Source organism: Cricetulus griseus, assembly GCF_003668045.3.
Source record: "Cricetulus griseus strain 17A/GY chromosome 1 unlocalized genomic scaffold, alternate assembly CriGri-PICRH-1.0 chr1_1, whole genome shotgun sequence".
In the NCBI taxonomy this organism is placed as follows: domain Eukaryota; kingdom Metazoa; phylum Chordata; class Mammalia; order Rodentia; family Cricetidae; genus Cricetulus; species Cricetulus griseus.
Window position 1 is genome coordinate 190,749,452 of NW_023276807.1, and position 21,011 is coordinate 190,770,462.

At 44.9% G+C, this 21,011-nt stretch overlaps 1 protein-coding gene across 1 annotated transcript in view; it reads left to right on the forward strand.

Annotated features, from left to right (window-relative positions):
• Window positions 1-21,011, forward strand: part of Cacna2d3 (calcium voltage-gated channel auxiliary subunit alpha2delta 3) — an 804,511-nt gene that overhangs the window by 731,088 nt on the left and 52,412 nt on the right. Inside the window, exons 30-32 of the mRNA XM_027389601.2 lie at window positions 1,912-1,974; window positions 4,710-4,780; window positions 19,259-19,334. Coding sequence (XP_027245402.1) covers window positions 1,912-1,974; window positions 4,710-4,780; window positions 19,259-19,334 — 210 coding nt within the window. The remainder of the gene's footprint in view (window positions 1-1,911; window positions 1,975-4,709; window positions 4,781-19,258; window positions 19,335-21,011) is intronic.

Below are 21,011 nucleotides of genomic sequence, written 5' to 3' on the forward strand. Positions count from 1 at the left end.
GTGTCCCAGTGTCCCACTTCTTTTCAGCCAACACTGGCCACTGTGATGTCAACAGAAAGCCAGGTTGGCAAGAACCAGGTGTTTTCATATGACAACAAGTTTTAATGAGGACTTGTTCTAAGGAAGAATTAGGGAAATATGTTTATTTTTAAATGTTGGGTATAGTTACAACTCATCCATACTCAGTTCACATTAACTGACTGGACTGAATGGCATGCGCTCAATGCTTTGGGGTTATCTATATCTGCAAAATGAACATCATGGCATTGGAATTAGTAAGGACATGTACCCAATAGTAACAGAGCTGTCACTCACAGCAAACAAGTGTCATCCCAGGGCTATTGTTCAAAATACCTTCCTACAACAATGGACATGCAAAAGCACAGCCACTAACCACAGTACTTACAGAATACTGGACTGTAACTCGGGTAATCTACAACCTGAGTTTATGTTGTCTTCATTTAAACAGAATTCAGCTAAATTTAAAAACAAATCTACATAAAGCTTGTGGCCACCATCTCAGAAGCACAGCTTTAGGAGATTGCCCTTTTAATGCTGTCTGCTGAGGAGCCCTAGAGTTTATTGTGATCCTTGGCAGGACAGGGGAAGTGTCCCTAAAGCCAAGAGCTTTGGCAGAGAACAAAAGTGTGATCAGGCAGGAAGCATCCCTCTGTCCCCGTGGATGAATAAAGCCAGACTCTGCCATTTATCTAAGTGGACAGCTTTAATCCCAGAACTCTGGAAGCAGAGGCAGGCAGATCTCTGTGAGTTCCAGGTCAGCCTGGTCTTATAAAGCAAGTCCCAGGACAGCCAGGGCTACATAAAGAAACCCTGTCTCAAAAAAAAAAAAAAAAAAAAAAAAAAAAAAAAGCTCTGGCTGTACTCTTATGTCCTGTCCACTCCCCAACACTGACAGCCCAGAGCTAGAAGTATAAGCCAAATCACTCTGACTTCCTCACTGCTATCTATCCTTTCATGCCTGACAAAACCACCCTGTGCCTAGGCCAATGTCCCAGCACACACCAGCCTGGTGGTGGCCTGGAGCTAGGCGGAATTTAGCTCAGGGTAAAGATATGTTACAAATTAAACGTTGCCGTCGGTATGTAAAGCTGCAATAAATAGAAACTGAGTTACATCAAGGACGGAATTAAGCCTTAAGTTTAAACTCCACAGCACTGTAATTAAATCTTCGCCTGTAGCAAGCCATTCAGGGGAGATTAAAGGAGCGTGGGGGAAGCAGGGGTTTGTTTGCCTTACCTTGCTCCCCACAATTTATAAGTCTGAGCTACCAAAAGCTAGTGGCCCTGCCCCCACATCCAGCTCCCAATTAAAAACACAGGTTGAAAACCTTTAGGAGGCCTGAGGGGCCCCTTTTACAGAAGGCTGCCCCTTCCCCCATGCCTCAGTTCATGAACAAATTAAAAAGTATTACCTGGTCCCCTGATGGTCCCCCCAAGCTGACACGGTGTTTTCATTAATACATCATTAGAGTAATGACATTGTGCTGGCTTTTGGATTTCCAAATGGCCAGCACTGCAGCCGCTACAAATGAAAGACTGTGGGCCTCTAAACACTTTCTTCCTGGGAAACAGTCAGATATGCTAAAGGGGAAACTGAAGACAAACTTCAATTCAACGCTTTCTGTGCATTTCCATTTTATCCCTATCCCAGTCTTCCAAGGTCAGTTCCCTTGTTTCTTTCCTTGTTTCAACTTCCTTAGTTTTAGAGAGTCAACCCTGGGGTTAGTTTAACCATGACCCTAACTGCCAGAGCCAGCAAGTATTTTCAATTCCCCGAATTCAACTCCCCTCCCCCACAAAAGGGGGGTTTCTCTGAGTCTGGAAACACACGTCATTCTGTGTAAAAGCTGTCTGAGGCCTGAAGGTGAAGTGTGTGTTCTGATTTTTCTAGACTGTGAACTGTTACCTCATAGACAATAATGGATTCATTCTGGTGTCTGAAGACTACACACAGGTGAGTGAGGAAAGTCTCTCAGCCCTCAAAAGGGGATTAGATGGCTCTTGGTCTGGGATGGGGACAAACTATGGAGTTAAGACTTGGAGGTGATGATCTATATCTCAGAGGCAATAGTAGATTATAAAGCTCATTTCTCTCAGAATGTCACAGCCTGCTTCTCAGAAGCCCTCAGAGCACTTTTACCTCCTGGGGTGGGGCTGGCACAGAGGCAGAGCCCAGGGTCTGTTCCAGGTACTCATAAATGTTAAACTTATGGAATTCTTTGCCTCAGAGATGTCTGAGCTACAAAAGAAAATTTGCCTGGGGGCTGAGGTGGCAGCTCAATGAGTAAAGCACTTGCTTGAGTTCAAATCCCCAGAACCCATGTAAAGCTGGGTACCACAGTGTGCATCTGAAGTCACAGTGCTCCTTTGGTAAGATGGGTGGCAGAGACAGAAACTCCTGGAAGTTTATGACTGTGACTAACAAGGAATGACAGTCTGGACAAGAAAAGGCAGTCATCAATACCCCAGATTTTCCTCTTTTTATATTTATCTGTGCTATGGTACAGATAGGGAGATATATATATATATATATATATATATATATATATAATATATATATTCCTGCATGAGTTCATATACATACAATACTCACACATGTGTGTATACACACACACACATAGGCATGCAGGCACAAGGACACACTCACAGAAAACACATACGCATACATACACACATTAAACACATGTGCATACACACACACCATAGATTTTTTTTTAATAAATTTTTGCTTGAAGGGTATAGAGTTTGGGCAACTTTAAAGAGTTTTTTTTTCTTCCTTCTGATATTTAACCTTCATGCACACACACATACACACATGAACTTTCTTTAAACTCATCTGAACAATCTGATAGGTCCATTCACACTCAATAAATTCATTGTTTTTCAACACTGCTCTGTAAGATCTGAGCATAGAGATTTGTTAACGTAGAAACAGTGACTCCAGAAAATGAGGAATTTGATTCCATTTGGCTCTTCTCTCTGAGAGTAGTGAAATGTTCCCTGGACTCTTGATTTCTGCAGTCTCAGTGGTGAGTACCATGGGGCGTTGGGCTATTAGTGGACTTAAGGTAGGATAAATGAGTCCATGAATCAAGGCCAGGCTCTGAGACATCTGCAAAGGCCACCAGCCAACAAGAAGGAGCCCATTTGACTCAGAGGAACATGGAGATACCAAAAACCCTGTGGAGCAAGAACCCAGAATCCTTGCTTAAGAGAAGGAACTCTGTCATTCTCTCACAGCCACACACACAGAGCTGAGAAGGGCCTCTGTTCCAGGTTCAGGAGGGATGGAGTGCCTTCTTCCCACAATAAATACTGGCCTGGCCAGAAAACCATGGCTCCTGCAGGAAACATTTCTCCCTCCATGAAATAGGGAGCCTGCCAGCTTTCTGGGTTCAGGCTTGTTTGATGTTGTCTAACTTCCTGCATCCCAGTTAGGAAAATTCTTCTCCATATGACATGAAGTTCCATTGACACTGGCCTATTTACACACATAAAATACAAATGGCCTTCTCGTTCACAGCAGTGATGCATGCCCATAGAGCATGCTAGTATTTCCAAGTTCCCCTGAGTGGAAACCCAAGTGCTTGATAACACACACACACACACACACACACACACACACACACACCTACCTCATGGACTATAAACTCTGGAAAGTTTGGTCAAGGTCACTAAGCTAAGTACAGTGGAATTGGGGTTTGGTTAACACCTTGCCTAAGGAACAAATGTGATTGCACTCTGACTGTAATGCCACCTTTCTCCCCTCAACTGCTCTACACCGCTCATTGGAGGGTGCTAGCAGAAGATGGCTGCTGCTGCAAGCCTTGCTCTTTTAGAGTTTTTGTGTCCTCACTCATGGAACACTTCTATCCTAGTGATTCCAGAGGCTGGAGAGCATGCAGGATGATGTTAATTGTTCATTCTACCATGCAGTTTGTAAATCTTATCACAGCAAGAATTAGACTTGCCAAAAGGCCATTAGAGGTATGATTAGATATGTTGTCTCCCCGAGGAGCTGGGCAGTCTTATTCCTAGTAACCACCTAGTAATGAATGACCTATAGACAAACGAGAACATTCTTCAGAAAGGGATTTTGAGAAAGGATGAATTGTGAGAACTGTATAGGGCTTAGGACGTGGACTCTTCCTAAGCAGATCATCCCGGCATTATAAACCATTATTTTTATTAGAGCTTAGGAAGCACTTCCAGGTTCTCATTTTGTCTGAAGGAAGTAGCATTTTCATCAGAAGGGATTATGTCCAGATTAATGCTTATCCTGTCCAAAGGGGTGTGTGTGTGTGTGTGTGTGTGTGTGTGTGTGTGTGTGTGTGTGTGTGTGTGTGTGCACGCGCTCTTGTGTATACGCATGTGTTTTAGTTTCTGCACTGAGCACGTTATGCAACATCCCCTGTGTATTGTGGACACTTCCCATCTGCTCACTGGTTTTGTTACCACACAGCTACTGGGACTGTTACAGTCATTCTTATTTTTCTGTAATAGAAGTCCTAAAAACTGGTTTCTCTCAGTTCCAGCATACACACACACACACACACACACACACACGAGAGAGAGAGAGAGAGAGAGAGAGAGAGAGAGAGAGAGACCCTGCCTGCCTGCCTTACTTCTCTGCTATTCGGACATGTTATATTTCTATCCCTCCTCGTGTGCCTTCTTGTCTCCCTACAGACTGGAGATTTTTTTGGTGAGGTGGAGGGAGCTGTGATGAACAAGTTGTTAGCAATGGGTTCCTTTAAAAGGTAAGGACTGGATGGTGCCCTCAGTTTACCTGAGTAAAAGAAACAAAGCTCAAATAAACAGCCCGGGTTTGACCCTAGAGCCGATCCCACTTGTTTTCACAATTCAGAACTCTGCGCTGAGATCTCACACCTTGCACGGGTGCTGGTCTTTCAGGTTCAGCTCATCACAAGTTTTCTGTCTGTTCTGCGTGGAGCTCATCAGAGGCCAGTGCTGAAATGAGAGTCAACACAGTCAGTTGATTCTGTCACCAGCAAAGGGAGAAAAGCTCCTGCCCAAGCAGAAAGGAGGGATGGATTTGTCTCACAAGCCAGGGCCACTAGAATTTGAGGGTTCAGGAATGGAAGGGGATACTTTTGCAACTTCCTGATACAATTTTAGAAAATCGAGGAAAGCTTTCTCAGCCTTCTCCTGACCAAGGTCCATTGAAGTCCACTCGTGGAAACATGGATATTGGCGAATTTCATAGGGATGGGGTCCCATTAATCAGACTGTCACCCTAGGCAGAGGTTGGATAGAGCACCTTCCCCTTGGCCCCTTGCTCCTCAAGGCTATCCAAGCCATGTTTCTGGGCATACCAAGGGCCTGTGAGGGAAGCCTTGGATGGGTATCAGGAGCTCTCCTAGAAGTTGTTCCTGGCCTTGGCCTCCCAGAAAGAACAAGAGCCTTTGAAGTAGAGCTTTTGTGGATATTTTTGAGGCTCTTAAGTATGTAATAGCAGGAAGTGCAAGGATGGCCCTACAGCTCTCCTGCCAGATCCATGGCACCTCCATGCCAGGCTCCCTCATGACATTTCCTGTAGTTGAGTGGTAAGGAAGTGCTAGCTTGGGAAATCAGACTTGGAAGCCAGTCAACAAGACAACTGAGCACTGTGCTAAGAGCAGGGAATTAAAAAAAGGATGAACCTTCATTTGAAACTCCATAGCTTCCAGTATTTGAAGCTCTGTAGCTTATTTGTGCCAGGAAGGGATGTTGGAGGAAGAGATGCTACAAAAAATGGCAGAAGGCCAGCATTTCTGTCGTCTCTAACACTCACCGGACTTGAGGCCTGACTAAAGCAGATATGTACTCCTTGCTAACTCCAGCTCAGCAACTAAAGGATGTTTGTCTTTGACAGGAGTTCTTCTCACCTGGGCCTGGCTTTGAGCTATTTTTTCAATTTTCTGTGACTTCTGCAAGTTTTCTAAAATAACTCCTGGATGGTCAGCCATTGGGGCACAGCTGCTTCTGCCTACCTTTCTATCACTGTGTACATTTGTGTAATGTCAACTTGATTTTCAGCTCTGGGGGGCATGAGACACAAGATGAAGAATAATGGTACATGTGTTTCTCATTTAAAAGTATATTTTTCAACTTCTTTAACAACTGCCCCCCTTTCTTGGATGTTTGCTTTAAATTGGTTGGAGAAAGAGAAAAGTTATAATGGAATTTTAAGGGTTTGGTCTTCTCCTTGATGTAGGGTAAGTATGGTTGGCATAAATCTCCAGCTTGCTTTTATTGTCACACTAGCCAACATCTTTGAGAAAAAAGAAGGGCTACAAGCCTGCCTGAGTTAGGATAGCAACTGCTGCTCTCTAGGAGTTTCATGACAAGCCCCATGTGCCTCTTCAGAGGGCCCCCTTCCCTGGGGCCATGTGAACAAGGAAGAGATAGATGGTTTTGGGGTCACACAGACTAAGGTCAAAGCCAGGCTCCAATATGTACTAGCTGTATGACTTAGAATATGTCAACTCACTTCGCCAAGCTTGAGTTCTTGGTGTGGAATGTGAAGGTTATTAGTAATCCCTTCCAAGGGTGGATGGCAGAGGTGGTGAGTATAGGGAAAAAGGGCCAGCCAAAGAAACACACCCTGAGCAGAGCCAAAGAAACACACTTTGGCCCTGCAACCAGAACCAAAGAAATACACCCTGACCCTGAAACCAGTACCGAAGAAACACACTTTGTCCCTGGAATCAGATCCAGTGAAAGAAATACACCCTGGCCTTAAAACTAGAGCCAAATGGCTAAAAAGGACCAGTGAAAGAAACACACATTGGCACTGAAACCAGAGCCAAATCTGACCCTAAACCTGTGTAGAAAACTAACCAATCCCTGAGCAAATCTAGCCATCCTAAACTCAGGGATTGAAATCTGACCAATCCCCACCCTGGAAAAACTCCCCCCCCCCCCCCCCCCGAGAATCCCTATATAAACCCTGTGTCTGTTCAGCTTGTGGCTGTTCATGCTGTCTGGCTGTCCTCTGCCACCCTGGCAGAGGGCAGCCAACACTCTTCTGGATTCTTCCCTCCCAATAAATCTCTTGAATGAGGTTTGGGTGAGACTTTCTTTTGCTGGAGAAGAGATGACCCTGGGTGGAGCAGAGTGGAGCAGGGCTATAACACTTTTCTTCGCTGGGGAAACCTCCTCTGGTGAAGGGAAGATGTTACTCTGTGCTCTCCTGGGGACTGGAGCAGAACTGTAACAACTTTGCAGCGGAAACCCTCTCCTACAGGAGCAGAGCTGATACAACACCAGGGAAGCCTTTCCCTGAAGCAAGGCTGTAAGCTGCTATGCTTAGTGTGGCCTGTGGTATTCCTTGGCTCCCGAATGCCAGAATACCTTTCCATCCAAGCTGTGGTATTCTTTGGCTCCTGAGTCCCGTAATCCATCCCTGTCCATCTCATCTAATCCATCGAAATGCTTACAGTGAGATGAAGTTCTCAGCTCATGCCTAGTGTCTACTAAGGGATTGGTAATTGCTAGCTGCTGCTGGGACAGCTGTTGATCTTGGCTCAGCCATGCCTTTGCTGGCTGTGTGGCACTGGTTGATGGTCCCTTTCTGACACCTGGTGATGACTCTCTAGCACTTGAGTACTATGGTCCTTGAAACCAGACAGGTTCCCATGCCCTTTCCCTATTTCTTGTTTTCTGAAAGAATAGGACTGACAGCTGTCCCATTCAGGAAAGATGATTATTTTCAGAACAGTGGAAGGAAGTAGCTTTCTGGGCTTCTGGGATAGAAATCCCCCTGCTAAGCAGTGTGGGAACCCATCTTTGGGGGACTTCAGTCAGATCCAATTGACTTGCCAGGTTCATACCTGAGAGTGGGATTTCGGATTGAGAAATGACAGGTAAAGAAAGGAAAAGATAGACACAGAACAGAGTCAGGAGGGCAGTCCAGTGAATACTGACCTTGCTAAATTTATTCTTCAACATTCTAATATACCCAAACCAAAGAGGAGAAAAAGGAAAGAGACTTCTTTATTAAGATACAAGGAACAAATAGACTTAATTCCTTAATTTTCCAAGCATTCAGTAGACTAAATGTCTCATTATCTGGCCTTGAGAGTTAAGGGTAACCACACCTTAGACCAAGTCTCTGTTATTTAGATAAGATATCCATGACCAAGACCAAACATCCTACAGTAGCCAGGAGTTGGTTGTACACGCCATTAATCCCAGCACTTGGGAGGCAAAGGCAGGTGGATCTTCGTGAGTTCGAGACCAGCCTGGTCTACAAGAACTAGTTCCAGGACAGGCTCCAAAGCTGCACAGAGACACCCTGTCTCAGAAAAACAAACAAAACAAAACAAAACAAACAAACAAACAAAATAACATCCTACAGTAGCCACACCTTAGACCTTTAGGTCTTACGACTTTAACCTTGGAAGAGTAAGGATAGTTTTGAACTCTCTGACCTTAAGCCAAGATGAAGCAAAGCCATTTTTATGGACCCTGACAAAGCTGAATCACACCCACAGAGAGGCACACTTGCTTTGGAGGCATGGTCTACTCTGGTAGGACCCAGGTCAGTGCAATGAGCTAACTCTCTTTTCAGTATCATGGATGTTGCTGTTGGCACAAGGACTCTCTTTGTGATCACCCTTTCTGATTTAATGAGTATCATTCATGAGAGACAAGATCATCTCCAGCAGATGGCTGGAGGACAAACACCTCACATCCCTCCATCTTTGGCTGTTTCCCTGGTTGGACTTTTAGTTCCTCCATCTGTGGAGCAATGCTTGCTATAATTGTTTAGATTCAGCTTTAACACATGAAGGAAAGTGCTGAAGACCTGCTAGAGTATATGTGAGGGGGTTTAAAGAGATATTATTGTGGGCCCTGACCTAGCTGGTGGGTTCATCTCAAGATTGATTCCTAACAGGCACCATTATTAGCAGCTGCTAGCAAGCAGGAGGAGAGAGCAAGTAGGTCATTGGGGGTCTGTCTCTTAGGTTATATCTTGCCTGGTTCCCTTCCTGTATTCCTTTGCTGTGCTTCCTAGCTCTCCTAGTGTAAACTGCTCTCCTCTACCATGATGGACTGAAGCCATGGGCCATAATAAATCCTTTGTCCATCGACTTACTCTTCTCAGTATTTGGTTGCAGAAATGCAAAAGTCTGATAATATGCTTCCCTAAAAGCCAGTGGGCCTTTGTTATCATTGTTTTGCCTTCTCACCTGGTGGCCCACTGGCCATTGTACGTGGCAGTGCCATCAGAAGGAAATAACACTCAAGTTGGGGTCTGTGATTTCTTGGGCCTTTGATTTCTGTGAACAACTAAACTACTTACAAGATGTTTGATACAGTTCCACAGCAGCCCCTGAAACCCTTAAGGGCAAAACACCTTGCTATTGGTCACTTTAGCTGAGTCTTTGGCCTCAGTCTGTCCCACCAGATCCTCTATGACCTCAGAGCCAAGAGGCAAGAACAGATGTATCAGAAAAGGAAAGCAAAAGGAAATGACCATCTTTGCTTCTTGCACACACCTGCCACAGCTGTACTGGGTTGGGCCACCGTTTTCCTCCTGTTTTGCTTCCTGTTTCTTTCTTTCTTTTGCCTGCCATTCTTCTTTCCATTCACCTATCTACCCATCCTCCATCCATCTGTCCGTACGTCCGCCCATCTATCCATCCTTCCGACTTTCTTCTCACCCTCATTCCTCTCCTCTCCCTTTCTTCCTCTTTCTTCCCTTCTTCCCTTTCCATTCTGTCATTTCATACTGTAGCCCAGGCCGACCTTGAAGTGCCAGCCTCCAAAGTGCTGAGAATCCAAGTGTGTACCTCTGTGACCCGCATATATCACTGTTCTTTCAACCTTCCAACAACTTCATGAAACAGGACCCGTTTTCCAGTAGCAGGGCCAAGAGCAAACTAGAGACGTGGGACCTTTGTTCTAGACTTGGTAGACCCTTGTCAGAAGTGCTTTTAAGCAAGTGTGACCCTTCATAAGTGTAGGGCTGTTCAGTGATTCAGTCTACAGGCCCATGGCAACAGCCTAGGGGATAAATATGCCACAGACTTAATCTATGTATGGAGACGATAAGGCTTGGGAAGACCAAGAACTCAGCCCAAGTCTCTGTGGCAGAGCTGGATTCCAGTGTCCTGTAGTGTGGACAAAGCAAGACTTCTCTGCCCTCTGCCCTCAACCTCAGCATCTAGTGATGTTCAGAGTGAAGGAAGGTGTTGGCTCAGCAGTGTCTTATCTGGAGAGCAGAAGTTGCAGGCTGGGAGACCAGGTGAGTGATGAGATCACTCAGTTGAAATTCACAAATCCTCAGACCCACCATGCCCGTAGGCTGCACTTTTTTTCCCCCTTCTTATCTGTCAGTCTGTGCCAGATCAGCTTTTTGTGTTCCAGAGAGCTTCAAATACTTCTTTGTTCTTATCACAAAGAGTATGTGGGATCACTGACTGGTGACTCACTGGGGGTTTCTTGTCCTGGCTGTTTTCTTTGCCACTCATGCTCTTGTCTAGTAAAAGCCATGAATTTGCATTTCTCATAATGCATACTCTGTATCTGTCTGTTGTCAGCCATGACCCTTTTGCAACTACATTAGAATTCATGGGTCTCCTCCCCAACTCCTACCTCCAGGGATGCTAATGAAAATTATCAAATATCCATAGAGAAATAAATAATAGTCAGTCTTAGGAAAAGGTTGAAAGTTCTTATTTCATTTGTCCATCCTTAGTGCTGGGATTACAGGCAGGCAGACCCATGCCTGGAGTGTTCCAAGTTCTTGATGGTGCCTCTGTGATGCTCTGGTGTTAAAGGAAGACTTCATGTTGAGCAATTGATTTGCAGCCATGTTGCTAGGCATAGGTCTCTCAGTATCTCTGAGGCGAACTTCCTTTGTCAACAGGAATATTGGTGCATTGCAGAACTATTGCCTAAGAAGGTAACATCAGCCCTTCAGTAAGAGACCAAACCACTGATTTCTCCTTGATCCTTAACAAGAAGTCGGGGACCCCACTGTACAGCATGAAGGCTGTCAGAGGGATCTGGACTCTTGTATTTCAGTGTCTCACAGGAGTGAAGCAAATCTCAAATATACCTATGCTCAGGGTGCATCCTGAGAGATCTATCTTACATTGGTGTGGGGAAGGAGCCCCAGCATATGTGTGTTGTAAGTGCCTCCATGTGCTTCTCATATGTAGCCAAGGTCAAAGCCAGTGTCAAGAAACACAAGTGACTTGTGCACAAGTCTCATTGCTCCTGCATAGGTATTATCTGAGCTTTTGTAGCTTTTATTCGACATCATTATTTTTTTCTTCAGCAAAATGGTCTAAAATTTAGACTCTAAATGAAGTCCTCACATAGCCATAAATAAGAGATGAATGGGATAATGTAAGGTATGTCCCCAGGTTGAAAGTGTACTTGTGTTATAGCTTGTGTTCCCAGTCTTGGAATCTGATTGTCACTATGGACAAAACCCTTGCAGGACACATATACACACATATAGGCACACAGACACACAGACACAGACACACACACACACACACACACACACACACACACACACACATACACAGCCAGACACATATACACACACAGAGACACACACAAGGGTCATGTCACCAAGCCAAGACAGGGATTAGCACATAAATAGTTGCCTCATTCTGTGTCTTCTGTCCCTCTTCTTTTCAAGGAAAGCTGTTTAAGTTGATTGCTTCCTGTGTCTGGGGTCTCCTTGCCTTCCAGTGCTGTACCTCCACCCTTTCTTGAGGGAGTTGTCATTACTGTGACTGAATGCCTGACAGAGCACTTAAGGGAGGAGTGGTAAGGCTGGATGGTGGCTCCAGGCCATTTGGCAGGGCAGGCACTGTGGCTGCAACGTTGGTAAAGGCAGTTCATGATGGTGCATCCTGTTCATGTCTTGCTGGACCAGGAAGCAAGGCAGGGCTATAAAATTCATGGTCCACTCCTGGTGGCCTATGCCCACAACCTAGGCGTATGTCCCAGCTAGACCAGGACCTCCAAACAATGTCACCAGCTACAAACCAATGTTCAAATGCACAAGCCTGAGGAAGACATTTCACACTCAAACCAAATCAGGTATGATGAGATCCATCTTTCATGCATATGGTGATTTCCTTCCCAGGCATCCTAGTGGGTTTCTCTAAGACAGTGGCTCTCACCCTTGCTAATGTTAAGACTCTTTAATACAGCTCCTCATGTTGTGGTGACTCCCAACCGTGAAACGATTTTGTTGTTGCTTCATATCTGTAATTTTGCTAATGTTACTAATTATAATATAAGTATCTGTGTTTTCTGATGGTCTTAGGTGACCCCTCTGAAAAGCTGTTTAATGTTCAAAGGGACTCAACTCACAGGTTGAGAAACACTGCTCTAGATTCTGCCATACTAAGTAGAGCAAAACACCAGGTATACAGACAGAAAGAAGGGCACTCAGGCTTCATGTCTGGAAGGGCATCTAGCCACAGCAGAATATTTAGCAGATTATCAAAGAAATGTGGGTCTCCCTTCTTCCCACCCCATTGCCTCCCTCCTCCAGTAAAGGGCAGAATTGATTCACCTGAGTCCCACTGAGTCAGACTACAGCTGAGATAGGAAGTGCTAATTGTAAGAGAGACAAGTATGACTCAGGGAGATGGAGGGAGGAACACTGAAACAAGTTCCATGTAGAACTCAAGGAATTCAAAGTAGGTTGGAACTGGGTACAGAGTAGGTCCACCCTGCAGGACATGAGAGTGATGTTACTTATCAAGTAACAGGGACTTGAGGGTTTTCCCTGGGATTTCCACTCTTACCAAATATTCCTGTGGTTTCTGGGAAGACCAAGGCTCATCTCCCTTTGTTCTTCACCTATCTAATTTTGCTTGTAGCCAGAAAGGTCCATCATGGACATGAAAGACCTCCGGAGACTCAGGCCCCCAAGATCTCGGTCCAGGACCGTGGCCACCCCAATCACCATGTGGAGGTGAAAGCTTGATGCAAACAGCAAGAGGCTTTATTGTAGTTGTTTAACGAGCTAACCCCATGTTAGCTCTGGCCTTTCATCCATCCACCATGGCGGATGGCTAGGAAAGACATGTCGAAGCCACAGCATAGAGATCTTATAGGGCAGTGTTAAGGGGAGTGTCTAGGGGTATGCACATGATCAGGATTAGTGTGCCTCCAGGCTTGGAGGGTTTGCCCTGTGTGGATTGGTCAACTGGTTGTTATGGCCCATAGGCCCTCCCAGGGTGGTTGCTATGCTCTGCACGTAATTGCTGTGCACTTGTCCGTAAAATACACCCAGAGCCATAAAGCATAGCACCACCAGCTAACTTCTGATTGGTTCCTTGCCATGAGGCAGGCATCTGACCTCCTAGTGACCAAGGCAAGATCAGGCAAGCACGTGCTAGGCTGTTATGGCTGCTGAAATGGGGAGCTGGTCCCTTCAGACACACTTGGCCTATAGTTTGCAAAGAAATGAGCTGTGGGCAAACAATTTTAGTGTTTTGAAGCTGTCAATGGAACCTACTTCTGCCTGTCAGCTATGATCCCACCCCATCCTCCACCCCTGTCTTTCCCTTTCTGTGCTTGATGCAATATGCCTAGTTTTGTCATCCCACTCCAAAAAGCCATAAATACATTTACCAAGAATGCTTTGTAATTGAAGTCACCTTTCTAAATGGTGACACATACAGGTAGAATTGAAAATGGAGGCACTTCTTCCCTCTAGCCATGGGAGAGCTAGAAGCTGCCCCAGTTTTCAGTGATCCTGTTACTGTTGAAAGGTTCAGGCTTTAATGCTGATGGGCTCTATCTCTTTAAGAGACAGACCCCGTCCCCTGACAACAGGAAAACATGCTACATCATCACCATGTCACCTGCCACGCATTACAGCCTGCTGAGGACTCTGGGCATGCGTGGAACCTAAGTGCGCATGCACAGTCTTCCCTTTAAAAGTCCCAACTTCCTTGCTGCTCGCTCTCTTTACTCTTTACTCTCTACTCTCTCTGCTTCTGCTTCACTCTCTTCTCCCATCTACATGCTCTCTCTGCCTCTCTATGGCGACCAGCCATGGCGGTCAGCCATTACCCCTGTTCCTCTTCTCTCTTTAGGCTCCATACTCTGCTGGGCCTATAATAAACTAGTCACTATGTCTCATCCGCCTCTCTTTCCTCTTTTTCTTTATATCTAATTTAAAGAAAAACATAACAACTGTTTCAGCCCACAACCCAGCTTTGGAGTTGAGCAAGTGAGAGAAAAGTGTACTACGCTTAGATGGCTGTTGTCCTTTCATGTCCACTGCCACACTGAAGCCTGATGCATAGCAGCTCCTGTAATGACTGTAATGGCTTCCTGGCCTCCTGTTGACCTGGCCACTTCTACAGAAGTATGCTTTGTCAGGGGTAGCACTGAAGGGAACAAGGAGACAAATCAGCTTGAAAAAGTGTATTTCAGGGCTAAACTTTCTGGAATGAAGAAAAGTGAAGATTCCAACAGGCCAATCCACAAACCTCATAAGTTGCTGCAACAATGGCTGCCTTGGTCTTCCTGGGCTGGGTGGCCTGCCTTAGTATAGAACACCAACTCTAGGCAGGGATATGACTGCCCTTGCTTAATCTCCATGACAATCCCAAGAGGAAGCCACTATCATTTCATTTGACAAAAGCAGAGCCAAAATGGAGGCTCTAGGATTTTAGTATCCTGTAAGTTTACCCATAGGTGTGAGGGGGCTAATGCAATTGAGCTTAGAGTATGTTCTCCTGGTTTCTGCTGGTCTTTTGCCATAGTTAGAATGGGCGAATTTTTTCTCCAGAAGTTATTTTTGTTGATGTTCATTTACTTTAACTGTTATGCTTACTCTGTCTCAAGAGCTAGTGGAGATTTAAAATATTGCCTCAGGGACCTTGTGTCAGTGTGACCACAGCTTTGTTTCCTACATTGGCTTTTAAACACATCACCGGCCATTTGGTGATACAGGGAAGCTGTGGGCCAGCCACTGTGTCTGGATTCCAGGTTGGCATAAAGAGATTCATAATGTCCACAAAAGTTCAGAAGACCGAGTTTATCATTTGTTCACTAAAATTTACTTTAGTAAATTACACATTTATTTAGCAGCCTCCCTTGAAATACTTCTGCTCAAATGGAAGGCTTCATTGTACTTCCAAGGTACCTGGGCCAAGTAAACAGGAAAATACCTGGGTAGTGCTTATCAATAAAGTAGCTAGGCACTGGGAGACTAACTCTGCCTCCTCCCACACCTGCTCCACTCTGTGTAGTTCCTCTGAAGACTGAACCCAACTTCCAATGATCTCTACTTCAAAAAAAAAAAAAAAAATCCTCAAGGAGTCATCAATGACTTCATCCACTGGTGGACTCGGTATTTGGTGAGATTCTTGGGAGGCAGGAGGACTATGGAGGTGAGGCCTGGTTGGAGGAAGTGAGTCATCTGAATCATGCCTTAGGAAGATAGGCTTGCCCTGCCTCCTCCTGCTATTCTCAGCCTCTTGGATATCCTGATGTGATGAATGTCCCTCCATGATACCTTTATGCCTTGCCATGGGCCTAAAAGCAATGACACCAGCAGACCATATACAGGAGCCTCTGAAACTGTAATCTGAGATACATATGTCCACCTTTTAACTTTCTCTTGAGTATTTGTCTGTGTGGTGAAAATTCTGCCTAACGTTTGTGGGAATAACCTTGAGCTGGGCTTCACTTTCCTTAGCTGTAGGTTCTTACTCTAGTTAATGTTCCATGTCTCTGACATGGGGGAGAATGCCAATATTCCTGAAAGAAAATTAGAGCTTTGGTCTTTTGGATACCGTTAGCATCTGACAATGAAAGGTATCAACTTAATGCATCCCAAGTGAAGGCAATCTGCTGTGGCCACCCTGCCTCCTGGGCAATGCAGCAACACACAGCTTACAAAGGGTGTTCATCAAGTAAAGTCCGTGCTAAGTGATCTGTGGTTAGCCGACTGGAAGGCAACAGGGCCTGAATGAGGTAAATTCCTGGCTCCTTTATGAGTGTGCCAGGTGGAAATTACAGTGTCTTGTGGGGAGATGCTTCAGTGGGATGACCTGATGATGGACCTTGGGGCAGGAGAGACAGCCCTTCCCATCTTTCAGCATTTCCTGTGGCTATATCCAGTGCCCTTACCTATGAGAGTGACCCCTATGGAGAGCATTTTCAAGCTCAACAGAAAAAAAAAAAAATTGTAGGTGCTGTTTCAAGTCAGTCTCTTTGCTTCTTAGAGGTTTAGATTCAAAATTGTTTAATTACACCCCAAGATGGGCCTTATGCCAAAGGCTTCTTTGCTTATGCTTCTGTGTCTGTGTTTATAAATATTAAGCTGTTTCACGATTGAGTTTTATACTAATCATTTAGCCATGGGTGGGGGCGGGGCACTACCATGATTAGACATTATTATAGGCAAGTTTCCTGAACTTGTGGCACATAGTAGATGTTTAATAAATGTTTGTCCTACAATTGCTAAGCAGTCTAAATAAGTTCAGCTTACCACTTTAAAAAGTCAACCTGCTAACTCTTAGAAAAAAATTGCTTGGTTGGGGTTTTTTGTTTGCTGTTTTCCTAGTGGAGAAAAGAACAAAAATGTCCAAGTAGACCACCCTGTCCAGGGTGCATGGCAGGCTCCGTTCCTGCTGCTCTGAGAGGCTGCCTGGGACATGGTGCTTGCCTCCATCAAAGTTTCAAAGAGCCCCATCTAAGGGAGCGGGTTGTCACTAATGACAAGGTCTCAGGCTGTGGATAACCGAGGTTGAAGTGGTCTCGTGATGAAGTCATGGGAATTAAGGCATGTTATCTGTCATGAGGCTAAATTCCCAGCGCTGAGCTCCACAGGGCTAGGCACCATTCTCAGGGCTTATTTTAGAGCCCGATGGAAGCAGGCAATTATCTTGTTCTTTGACTGTAATCAGCAGAACAGGATGCAGGTAGCCACAAAGTGGAGTTATTTAAAACAGTAGGAAAAAAAAATCAATTCCAAAAAACCAATAATCTGAAAGCTTTTTTTTTTTTTTTTTTTTAACATCTGGTTAAGGATGTCAACGTGTGGAGTAGGTGGCAGCAGGGAGGGTTGACTCTCTGACCTCTTTGGGAACAGTAGTGGTATCAGACGCTCCCTCCCCCATCCGTTTGCAGTAAGAGGCAGGTGCTCAGGCCCGGAAGCTTCCCCACAGTGATTCATTTTGCCTTCAGAGTGTCAGCTGGGGTCTCTGGAAAAGATCCAGGGAGAATCCGGAGCTTCCAACCATCTGTCAGTCAGGGGGTTACCATGGTTACCACCAGCCAGCTGGTCTTGTGAGCCAGCTGGTTTTTTTTCTGGCTGGGGGTGGTGGGACTGCTCAGTAGCCCCTCAGCTGGTGGTGCAAAATAATCCTGGCCTTTGGTTCTGAGGAACCTGTCGTGGGCAGCATTTGTTAGGATAGTCTAGTGAGAGCCTGGCACGGACACAGGTGTGACTCTGTACTTTTCTGAGACCCTCTCAGAACAGACTTCTGAGAAGAAGGTAGAGTGAAGTGGATTCAGATCAGCCCTCAGCTCATTCTGGCTCTGTCGCTAGTGAGCTATGTGGACTTGGGCAGTCAGGCTGGCTGAAACTTGCTCTTTTGGCCAATGGGGTGATACATTTTGAAAAGTATGGTCCCTACTTAGAATCCACCCAACAGCAGCTTCTGTTACCACAGTCCTCAGCTCAGAATGTGAGATGGAAGTTGCTGTAGCAGGTTCCCCTCACGCCGGCTTTGAAGGGTACCCTGGACTGTAGTAACAAATAAGGTTGCCTGCCAGTGAACTGTCCATTATCCGCCCAGCTGATTGAAGCCTGGGCCTAGACTTCACCCAGGGTATTGTGTGGCTGGTTCAAGGTCTTTATTTCTGTTTCCATAAACAAAGCTGCTTATTTGCAGGAAGAAAAAGGAAGGCATAGGGGAGACCGTTTTTGATGGAAAGAGTCACCCAGGACTGCATGGGTGATTGTGTGACCACTCGCTTGGGCTTATTGTACTACCCCATGTGCCACTGGTTGGAGCTGACCTCCATTGCAGTTTGGTCAGAGGTGGCCAGTTTTCTTTTGGCACTCATACATGGATCTGTTCTGTCCCCAGGGAGTTGTCCAAGAAGGTCTGTACATATTGTCTTGGGGCTCACTTAGGTGAGATTGTCATCAGGCAGTAATTCATGCCTTGGAAAACAATTCCTTTTCCATGATATATACTATATAGGGGCCAGGGTAGTGAGGGAGGTAAGAGGTGGATACCACATCAGATCAGTCACATAGGGTGGTAGTATTGTATTATGTATCGTAGTATTCTCTCTAGGCATAGCAGTAAGTGAACCCAGTGTTAAGCAATGGACAGTTCTAGAAAGGAATTCTTGTGGGGAGAATTCTACACCAACATATAGGAGTGGGTGTATGAAGCTATTTGAAATCTTTCCATATCAGGCTGGACTTTGGTGTCTCCCCTTTGAACTGCCAGGAATTGTAGTGGGACACTAAAGGCCAGATTGGGATCCACCACGGCTCTAACCACTGCTTCTGAGAATGACATAAAGCACATGTTCCATTCACCTCTATTTTCAAAAAATTGTCAACAGGAAACTAAAATACCCCAAGAAACTGTACAGCATTTCTGAGGATGACAGCTCTGCTCTCATTAGCAATAGCAACAAAGGGCCCACATTCTTGTTTCATGAATTGTGTGTGAATAGTTTTCAAACTAGGATGCACTGAGTGGTAACACTGAGTGAATTGTAGTCAGTGAGCCTCCTGTTTCCCCTCCCATCACTTTAGGTATTGACTCAGTCATGGTCTGTTTCCTAGTGCATGGGAACAGGTAGATGGTCCTGCCATTTTTAACCTAACGTGGCTCTTGCTGGGTCTCATTTAACAAACATATATCCAGGGACCGGGATTCAATCAGAGTAGCCTACAGAGTACAGTGGTCCATGCAAACTGTCCTTGTTTTGAACTAAAATGGAGAATTCAAGTTAGATTTTTTTTTTTTAATCTCCCTGTGCTCTTGCAAACATCTTCATTCCCTTCCTCCTTTAAGCTCCAGTGGTGATGTGACATGACAGTTTCTAGTACATTCACTGCTATACTCTATGCCTGTAACTGTTAGGCTTCTTTCTGTTAGTGACAATTGCACATGATGCTGGTGATGACTCCCTTCTCTGGCCCTAAGCATTCTGTAGTGACCATATGTCTTCATTTCCTGATGCCTCTTTCTATTCCCCTGTAGAATTACCCTGTATGACTACCAGGCCATGTGTAGAGCCAACAAGGAGAGCAGCGACAGTGCTCACGGACTCCTGGATGTAAGTACAAAGTGCTGGGCACTTCTGCTGCCTTGGGAAACTGTGGCTCAGACTTTAGGATAATCAAATGTACCTTACTAAAAAACCAAGAATGTTTAAAGCTATTTCCTGGCTTACTCACTAAGAACTGCTTCTGTTTAAACCCAGATCCAGGGATTATATAAATTAAAAAGCTGGTCAGGTCTTAGCTGGATTAATGAATCCCCTTATAGACAAGGAGAGGAGCTCCATTGATTGTTACATAAGAGAATTTAAAAGAATTTGGTTTTGTTCAACAGAAACTGTCCTTCTGAGAGAGTTGATGAGACAGCTCAGTCACTAAAGTTCTTTCCACATAACCATAAGGATCTGAGTTTGAGTCCCTAGTAAGTACCCACAGGAAAGCCAAACATGGTGGTGCAAATCTGTAACCCAGCAAGGGGCAGGTGTAACCCAGAGTCAAGTGAATCTCCAGCGCTGTCTGCCAGCCGGAATCTCTGGACTCCAAGGCTTTTGAGAAACTGTCTCAAAGCCAAAGTGGATTGCAGCTGAGGGAAACAGCTGCCATCTACCCTGGGCCTCCACACACACAGGCACACACAAATGAGCACTTTCTACAGACATGTGCACATATGTGTCCACTAGGATCAAGGCACATGTTTCTGAGTCCTTAAAAACTGCCTCCAGACTGTCAGAAGTGAACTATTCCTGATTTGAAAATGTAATTTGCAATATACAGAAAATATCACTTTGACCCTCAATTATCTGAAAACTCAGGTTTTGTTTTTTTTTTTCTTTGTTAAAGGTATTCCTCAAAATAGGCCACATATGTATACAAATATAACCCTTGACACATGATTTTGGAAATACTAAAATGCAACCAGAAATTTCCCTTAAATTACAAGTTTTCAAAGCCTTCTTGCTACACCTTCTTGGCCTCTGTGAGCCATGAGACTTTACAAGGGGATTATCTAAAAGCCAAATGCTTAACCTGATTCTCCTTCCCTGAGTGAGCAAGAAAGGGTCCTAGCCTCACAGCTTCCGAGAGGCCCTGCCACTAGGTGGTTTCCAGAAAACACACCTAAAGGAAACTTTAAAGGAAACTCCACTTCTAATGGAGGCTTTTCATGACCATGCTGGCTTCCCTGCACTGAGTGTGACTATTTGCAGATTTGAAATGTTCCCAAGATTAGTTTCCATCATTACTTTGAGAAACCTCAATGACCTTATCTTACTCAGTGATCTTTTGCTTTCAAAAATCTTAATCCCTATTTGCATAATCCTTTTGTTTGCTCAGATATCCAATTGGAGCTCAGTCTAGCAAGTTCTGCTGGAGCTCTTTTTTTTTTTTTTTTTCCTGGCTTCTGGTGAGCCAGCACCAAGCTACACAGCCTATCCTCTCAGCTCCACCTACACTACCCATCCCAGGGGGAACAAAGACCCAGAATTAGCCCTTGATCTGATTCCCTGGGTCTTTCTGAAGATGGGGGAAATTGATGATGTAAATGCCATAACACCTAATAGCAAAACACAGGGCTTTGAGACATATTTAGTTTTAAGAAATTGTTAAAGGCTAATATATCTTTCTCTGACCCTAAACCTGGAGGCATAGAGTTTGGAGCTTGATGTTGAAGACCTCACTGAAATTAGAACAAGAACTCCACAGCTTTGCAAAGCAGGGAATAAGCCCAATAGGGT